The 9,021-nt window shown below is 33.8% G+C and overlaps 1 protein-coding gene across 1 annotated transcript; it reads right to left on the bottom strand.

Annotated features, from left to right (window-relative positions):
• Window positions 1-4,943: 4,943 nt before the first annotated feature.
• Window positions 4,944-8,275, bottom strand: LOC115877030. Its single transcript, XM_030893094.1, has 2 exons — window positions 8,074-8,275; window positions 4,944-7,816 (listed from the first exon to the last, which is right to left on the bottom strand). The coding sequence occupies exon 2, from the start codon at window positions 7,795-7,797 to the stop codon at window positions 5,320-5,322; it is 2,478 nt and encodes an 825-aa protein (XP_030748954.1). The 5' UTR covers window positions 7,798-7,816; window positions 8,074-8,275; the 3' UTR covers window positions 4,944-5,319.
• Between the last annotated feature and the right edge of the window lie 746 nt (window positions 8,276-9,021).

Below are 9,021 nucleotides of genomic sequence, written 5' to 3'. Positions count from 1 at the left end.
TCTAAAATAATAAAAAAACATTACATTAAAACCCTACATTTATACCTATACCGTCTATATCTTTCAGGATATTTTCTTCCTCCCGTACCTGTAACTTAATATCTAAGTCCATGCAGGCTTTCATAAGGTTTCTATTAGAAATTTTATGAAACTCATACAGAAAGCAGAATATTGAATAGCACTCAGGTAATAAAGTAAATCTTTCATTTACCGAGGAGATCGCGTGATCAAGAATTGCAAGATAGAAAGCAGTTTTGAACTGTTGGAGGGGATTTGAAATTGGTTCATCACTACCCTCGTAATCAAATAAACGGGCCTTTTTCCTAAGCTTTGAGATGGGAAATTCAGGATCAGTACCTAAATCTCTAGCAAGAGTTGTTGCTGATTCGACAAATATTTTAAAATTATCGTCAGATCTTTGAAATTCCAAATATTTTTTAATTCCGCTATATTAATTTAGGATTTTGAAGCATTTTACTTAAGACATCAATTATTGATAATAAATCATGCCAAATTAAAACTGAACACAAAAATTTAAATGTTTTTAGACTTTTAATAATTGATTTAGCACCCATTTTTGTTTTCGTGTCTCTGGTAGGATCTTCAATTACGGCATTTATTGCAGTAATAATGTTCTTTAGGTCTTGTTTTAGAGGTCTAATAGCATTGATATGACTTTCCCACCTTGTTTCACTTAACGGTTTTAAAGTTAGACTTTTTACGTGCTTTTTTAGTATATCCCATCGATATGGGGACGCAGAAAAGTAATTATAAACCTCTTGTACCATATAAAAAAAAACAGAAATTTGACCACTAGAGCTGACAGCGTCATTAACGACGAGATTTAATACATGTGCCGCATACGGCACGTATAATCCTCTAGGATTTATATCCAGAATCCGTTTCTAAAGCCCTATATTTTTCCCTTTCGTGTTCGATCCATTGTAAAACTAACCGCACCTAATTACAAACGTTATTTGTTCTGTATAGAGCGGTGTAGAGTCGAGAATAATAACATAATATTTGGCTTTCTTGACAATTCGTGTTATCACATTACGAATAGAGTCTGCTAAAATATTGATTATCTCATTTTGAAAATACTACCCTAAGTAGTGTGGAATACGGGGTTTGTTATCTTTATATTTACTGATATTATTAAGGTGTTCTGAAATAACTGGATCAAATTTGACTAACATCTCTACTGCCTTTAAAAAAATACCATTATCTTTATGATACAACTTCGTACTAGTTCCTCTGAATGCCAAATTTTGACTCGCTAAAAATTGTACTACAGCAATCAGTCTTTCAATGCTGGCGCGCCATCGCTTTTTCTCCCTGTTGTAAACATTTTGTTGTTCCGCGTCAATAGTAAAATTTTTCCAGCCTCATCTTTAACTCGCACCACGATCTAATAGAATTTACGTGTTTTAGAGTATTTTCGTGCTTATTGAGGTAGTCCGAACAATGACGCCAAACAGAAAAGCCTGTACTTACAAGGTGTGTTGTACTAACTACTAAACAATTTACATGCAAAACAAAAAATACGATTAAGTTTTATGGAACAGGAGAGCCACGCGCGATTTATTTTCTCCCCGTTCACTAAAGTTTTGATATAATATGAACTGCTAAATTTTCTGCCATCCTCATCCACAGGAAATTTAAAATTTGTTACTTGTTTTACCATGTTCTACCAATAAATCAATATATTTTTTCGTTAAAATGTTGTGACAAAAACTTTCCTTTTAATGAAAATTTAAGTCAAAATATTGCGAACGGCTACTCTTATATCGGAGGCGGTGGGAACAAGCTTTTGCTTCTGCACTTGGCTAAAAAATGATACCCACCTGTACCTTACACTGCATACCAAAGGGCGCCACTTATTTCAAAAAGATGCTGATACTTTACAAAGGATAATACAAACTGAAATAAGAAAATTTGTACAAGTGTATTAATTGAATGGAAACTAAAATTAGTATAGCTATTAAATATTTTGAGAAACTGGATCAACCAATGAAACAATTCAAATACCCCAAAAAATAAGATTTATTACTTGTTAGAAATATTCGGTACCTATTCGGCACAGCAGTTATGTACTTTAATATACAAGAAATATGTTTAAGAAACTTTATCTTAAAACTTGCTTAAAATCAAATTATGTCTTTTCAGATATTATTGAAACAATTATAATATAAAAAAATACTTTTAGAGACGGTCTTGGTTATATCTGAATAATAAATATTTAAGTTTTATTTGACTTATTTCGAAGATTCATGAACCTTTTTGTTTATAATATATAGTCAAGGGAAAAAGTTTAAAATCTGTACCCAAGATTGCCCTTAAAGGTCAAAGATCGTAATGATATAAAAGGTTAACATAAATAGATGTTAAATCCGAATAATCAATCAATATAACATGGTTACTTTAATAATCAAGTACAAGTAAAATTTAAGCAATGCTGAAGGCAAATACTTAAAACGCTAAAAAAATATAAAATGTAACAGAACGTTAAATTTTATAAATTAAGGGTTAAAGTAATGCTGAAGGCAAGTACTTAACCGGTTAAATGTAAAATGTTAAGAATAGTTAATTTCTTAACACACTAATGATTACTTAAAATCAAATTAATAAAATTTTAGTTTACTATAAAATATATACTGGTATACCAAATTATACTAAAAAAAAAAGGATCTTCTTAATAATACAAAACCATCACAGCATCCAACTTTTCCTCAGAGGGGTGCCGGGCTGAAATCTAACCGAACTGGCTGCTACTGATTATCTCGGTGATTGAAGAACTCGAAGAAAAATTTGTGGAAAAACTTGGCACAAACTTCAAGAAAAATATGCAGAAAAACGCCTAGAAAAATGTCTAGAAATACTTGAAGAAAAATACGTGGAAAAATGCTGAGAAAAATACGTATTAGTTATCCTTACATTTTAAAAAACTCGAAAAATTTACGAAGGTATTAATTTACCTCATTGTGAAGGCACACAATCAATAATTATTTAACATTTCTTCTCAAATAAGGGCTGGACACTTCTCATCAAAAAAAACTTGTGAAGGTTTTTTCTAACGAATGGAATGTCAAAGAAAATCTTACCAAAACTATAGATCCATTAACATCTCAACAATCAAAAACTATATCGGATCTCCATCCATCTATAGAACAACAAAATCACAATATAAAATCTTACCAAAACTATAGATCCATTAACATCTCAACAATCAAAAACTATATGGGATCTCCATCCATCTATGGAACAACAAAATCACAATATTTTTCCCATATTGTGAAAAATACCAGCCAAATAAAATTTTCTCAAAAATGGCACGGTGACCTCGACAACGGCCAAATCCGAGGTGACGATTTTGACGTTTCCCGTCTTGTCGATATACCAGGGTACGATCCAATATTTTCGATAAAGAGCGTTCCGAAATTTAAGCGTTGTAGAAATTTAAAGAAAATAAAGATATAATAATAAAAATCCGTCTATAATAAAACAAACTGGCATTTGGAAAATGAAAATGCTACAATGTTAGGTCAAGTACCTGGATCATCTAGTGCTATTTCAGCAGAATCCTCTTCCTTTTCAGTCTCATCTTCACATTCGGGCTCACTGGGAATGAAATTGTTTGATGATTTTGATGATGAACTTGTCATTTCTTCGCCTTCATCAGGTGTGACGTCCTTTGATTTGGTGTTTTTATTGTCATAAGTACTGGTGGATGGTTGTGTCAAACACCGCATTTTGAATCAATTTTTTTTGTTCAGGTTCAAGTTCAGTTTTTCCGGTTCTCTGAAATATTTTCACAATGCTCCTGTTTGTTTAGAGATTTCTTCTACTCTTTTATTCTTCTCTTTTCTATAGAAGGCACCCGACTGTCTTTTAGTCTTTCTGGAAGACATCTAGAAAAAAATATAAGTAGTTTATAAAACAAAAAAAAACGCTTTTACCGTACTAAAAAGTATAAAATAATATAATTTACCTAAAATGTTTAATAAAAAAGCTCCAGTAGGTGTATGCCTTTCAAGGAAACGCACTTTAAAGCGCCTCACGCTTTTTTATTAAACATTTTAGGTAAATTATATTATTTTATACTTTTTAGTACGGTAAAAGCGTGTTTTTTTAGTTTTTTTACACTATAATCTATTTTTCATGTTTTTAGTTTTGGAATAAACAGTTTGGATATAACTCATTAAGAGCAGCCAACAGTTCATCCTGAAGATTGCTGGTGTTGCTGAGGGCTGCTGCGGCTGCTTCTACTGCTGCTTCTTCTGTTGCTGTGGCTATGCTTTCTTGCACAGCTCCACTAGTGCCTATCTCATCACCATATAGATGATGTCTTCTATACCTAGTATATCTTGAATGTCTTTGTGTTGTTGCTGCCGCTGCTGCTGCTGACATGTGTATGGCTGTGCATTTTTCACACAGACCAACCATGCTAATTTTTTCTGTTTTGCGTGAACACCGCACACACTCTACTTTACCGTTGTTACTATATGGCTTTACAACTGCAACTACATTACCATATGGATGATGCCTTCTATACCTAGTATATCTTGAATGTCTTTGTGTTGTTGCTGCCGCTGCTGCTGCTGACATGTGTATGGCTGTGCATTTTTCACACAGACCAACCATGCTAATTTTTTCTGTTGTGTGCGAACACCGCACACACTCTACTTTACCGTTGATACGGGCGGAGGAAATTTCGACACTAAGCAGGTAGCGACTAAAATTTAATGGCAATTTTCGACACCAGCCCCAAGTTCCGTTTTTATCTGACAGGTATATTCGACACCAAATAAATATAGCTGCGAAATAAATAAAATATCATAATTAATTTATATATTTATTTTAATAAAAATAATGTACATTTTATATTTTTAAAATTAATAATATCTGAATACAATACTGCCCTCCTAACTAACAAAGCAGTATCTCCACTTTTAGTGATATTGAGATAATGAACTTTTAAAGTTTTTTTCCTGGGCGAGCAGGTAAACAAGCATGTAATATTCTAGAACTAAGTATAATAATGGATGATCACTTTTTCTAACTACTTTGATATTTGAAATTGATTTAATCAAACAATTTAATCAAAAATAAGCTGTTACTGCGTTTTAGTGTAGTATATAGAATTCAAAATTTGTTTTTGTGCTAGTCAGTTTTGCAGTATTGTAAAAATTTGGGAGTTGCTGCGTTGTAGACTAGCGACATGGAATAAAAAAAGAGGGATGCTGCAATATTAGTGCCTACGACAAAAACAAATGAAAGTTAAAAATGATATAATTTATTGAATAATTCTGTCATTGAAAGTTATTCCTTATCGTCTGAATTTCTTAGGTCGATCGCGTTGTCATCAACAGGAAGTGTTTCCCAAAATACTCGTCTATTTTGTGGTATTAAAGGAAGCAAGTGTTTCTCGATGTTGCGTTTTCTCTCATTTGTGATTCCTCTTGGTTTAATTATTCTTGGTGGAAGATCCAGTCGACGTATAGCTTTCTTATTTAAGAAATTCATATTATAATTCACCTCTGCATCAAAACTTGTCCGGTAAACGAGTTCGTTTTTTCCTCTCTCAGCAATGACTTCCACAATGTCTTTCATATAAGGTCTTGGAATCAATTGTTTGATTTTGTAAGAGGAAGAATTATCGGGCCAAACAAAGAAGTCCTCCAGCTTCATTTCCTTCACGGCCACTTTTCCTGAATTTGCAGCTTGTACACAATTTACAAAATCTGCAAAATCGTATACTTTCTTCTTTTGTTGTAGAGATAGCTCCACCTGGTGGTGGAAACTGTCTGCCGCCATAAAAGTATGTCCTGGCTCAAAATATCGCAAAGTCAGTTTATTTGTTGCTGTTTCAGGTGAATTAATGATATACGTCAGATAGGAAAATAGGGCCCAGTTTTTATTTTGTCCGGAACAATTATCTAACCAGATGGTTATGTTCTCAAAGTCTCGCATGGCGATGAGGAAAACGTGAAAGGTACTGATCAAATCTTCTTTTTTTCTCCCGGAGATGCATTCATGCCAGAGGCAAGCAAAAGGTTTGATCTGCTGCTTCTTGCCAATCGGTACAAAGCTTTCGTTAAACACAATAATTCGTTGACAAAATATCACCTGCTTAAACATATCGATCCTAGGCAGCATTATAACTTTTTCTAAATCTGCAGAAACAATTATGGATGTTTCATCGGAACCAGCATTAGCAGCATCAGTCCTGTATTTTTCACGGGCATTCTTTGCTTTACTAATATGATTTTCCCATGCCTTGCACGACTCGCAGTCCGGAATTAGATTTTGTTGGGTATGTTTTGGATCATGCATCTTAAAAATTTCACATGTTTCACATTCCTCGTGACCCAATTTAGTGAATGAAATATTACAATCCTTTGAAACACACTTTCTGTATAACTCGTAAGAACACTTTATGTCGGGATATTTTGCCATTAAATCTTTATGCATGTTAGTGATGTTGATATCGCTAGCTAAATACCTTTTGTTCGGCGCATGTTCTCTTCTGTAATGGGAAATGGTAGGTCCAAAAGATTCAATATGTGTTTTTATAACACTTCGATCCGTTTTAGGAGTTTTGGGGTGCTTTCCTCGTTTATCTTGCACGCTCGTAGCATTACTTTCCTTATTAATAATATTGGTGATAGCTCGGTCGTTTTTGCGATCATATCCCAGTGTAGTCAGAAAGAACACTTTGCAGATTTCCACTTTTTCACCGTTTGCATTTTTCAAAAAGTATTTACAAGACCTTGTCCTCGACATTCCAGAACCTCTTCGCCGTTTCACTTCCATAGTTGAAATAGTTGCCGAAAGAAAAATTTGACGTTCCTGCCAGGACATCATCCAGTAGTCCCTATTGATTGATATACGCTGATCTTCCACAATTTTTCCAACACATCCTTTCTTGCATGGTCCACAACCTGTTCGAACCGTATGTTTAGTTTTAACTTTTTCCAGTTTATCAGCATTCCTTTCTGCAACGGTTTTACAAAACTTCTTCCTTTTTCTAAGTTCTCCCGTTCTTTTAGTGTACTGTTCATCAGGCTGAACGACTTCAGCCACATCTCCACTTTGATCAGTTGAGGTTTTCTTTAATTTTCTACGAATCTTGCTCAAAGGTTGATCAGATGAAGTATCAGAGTCAGGTAAGTAATGGGGATCGTCCACAGAGTCGTCAGAATTTAATAAGGGCATGTTTGTATCTTGAATTGTATTTATTGAAGAACATTGTGCTTCATCAGTATCAGCAACCATAACGTCTTGGGTGTGGCGTACTGGTGATGATGGGGTATCAGAATCGGGTAAGTCATAATGATGAAGATCGTCGACAACACTGTTTTCAGAATCAAGCAATGAAATGTTTGCATCCATGATTCCATTTGGATGGATCAGCAGAGGCAATGATGGAGCATTGAATTTAGGTAAGTGGGGATATTCGAATTCCAAGTGATTGGAATCAAATATTGGAATATTTGCATCCTGATTCAAATTAGGAAAGTCCGGCTCCGCAGCGGCCATAATTTCAGTGGAAGGTGGTTCTGGCATTAATGAAGGACCGTCTAAGTTATCTTCAGATGGCGAAGCAGCAATTGAACCAGATTTGGAGATATCAGCATTGTAGAGGCTCAGCGGATTCAATGTAACATACTCATTTGATTCTGTCTGTTCGATCACATTGCTAGATATAGCTTGCACATCAATTACATTTATTGGCACCTTATTCTGAAGACCCTTCTTAATCAGTTTCCACCGATAACCGTGCTTCTTGTTCTCCATAGTAATTTACAGAGCAAATCTGAAGCAAGGAAAAATACCACATTCGAATAATATGAATAATAATTGTTATGTTTATAGGTATCAGACAGAAGCACGTTTAAGGTTTTTTTTTAAATGGCAAGTAGGAAACTGATCAAACAACTGAGACAAACCTACAATATTTTTGATATAAATAATTAATATCGTTGTTATAGAGAGCTCAAGTAAACTCCCGAATTTAAAAAAAATAGAAAGAAAAAAGTAAATGACAATAAACATTGTGAAGAAAGTACTTACCAATTACTCGAAATATCTTTTACCAAACTAACACTATCACTTTTTTTATTACTTGCTGATAAAACACAAATTATGCAGTTGTTGGTTATGTTTATGTTATCTGATACACGTGCAAACGCGACTGAGATCTGCCGCACATACAATAAAAATGTTTGCATGTCAGCTGATCCTAGACATAAAGGCAGTATCTCCAGACAAAATTGGACATACTGCATTTTAGTCAAGCAAATGTACATACTGCTCTTTAGATATGTATGAACATCAAAAAGTGGAGATACTGCAAACGTTTTAGCCATTTATTTCAATATGGATTGCCAATACTGCTTTTTTGCTTAGTTAGACAGATACAAAAAAGTTCTAGGCATGTTAGAAATGCAGTAACTCCAAAATGACAAAATTAGGAGTTACTGCGTTCTAGCTTAGGAGGGCAGAATACTTATTAATAATATCTGAATACAATACAATTTATTTGGTATTATAGGAATGGTAAGACATAGCTTTTATAAAATCTAACCTACATATTTGTTGGGATCGTAGTTTATCCACCATTTTCTCCATAAATACCAATTTAGCCTTAACGGTATTATCTTTGACTTTTGCTGGTATTTTTAAACTATTTATTTTGACATAAGTCTCTACTTGAAATTCTTTTAACTTTTCAATAAAAATAAAAATAGAAGGATGCGTTGAATAAAAAGAAGTATTAAATCTTGAATGAAAGGATTCACAGGCATTCGTAGTCCTCGCAATAGACGGATTCTGATTAGACCATATGTGCGGTGGAAATAGAGCGCTATCGATTATGTAATTTTCCAGTAAATAGTCTGCATATAAATCAAGTGACGCGTTTTTAGGTTTATATGACATAAGATCATAAACAAAGCAATCTTCAACATCTACTGGATTTAAATAAGTTAAACCAAACGTATGTCTTAACCATTTTCCAAT

The sequence above is a fragment of the Sitophilus oryzae genome, unplaced genomic scaffold (assembly GCF_002938485.1).
Source record: "Sitophilus oryzae breed Bouriz unplaced genomic scaffold, Soryzae_2.0 scaffold_1442_pilon_pilon, whole genome shotgun sequence".
In the NCBI taxonomy this organism is placed as follows: Eukaryota; Metazoa; Arthropoda; class Insecta; order Coleoptera; family Curculionidae; genus Sitophilus; species Sitophilus oryzae.
Note: the sequence above shows the minus strand (reverse complement) of the source record. Positions and strands in the feature narration are given on the sequence as shown.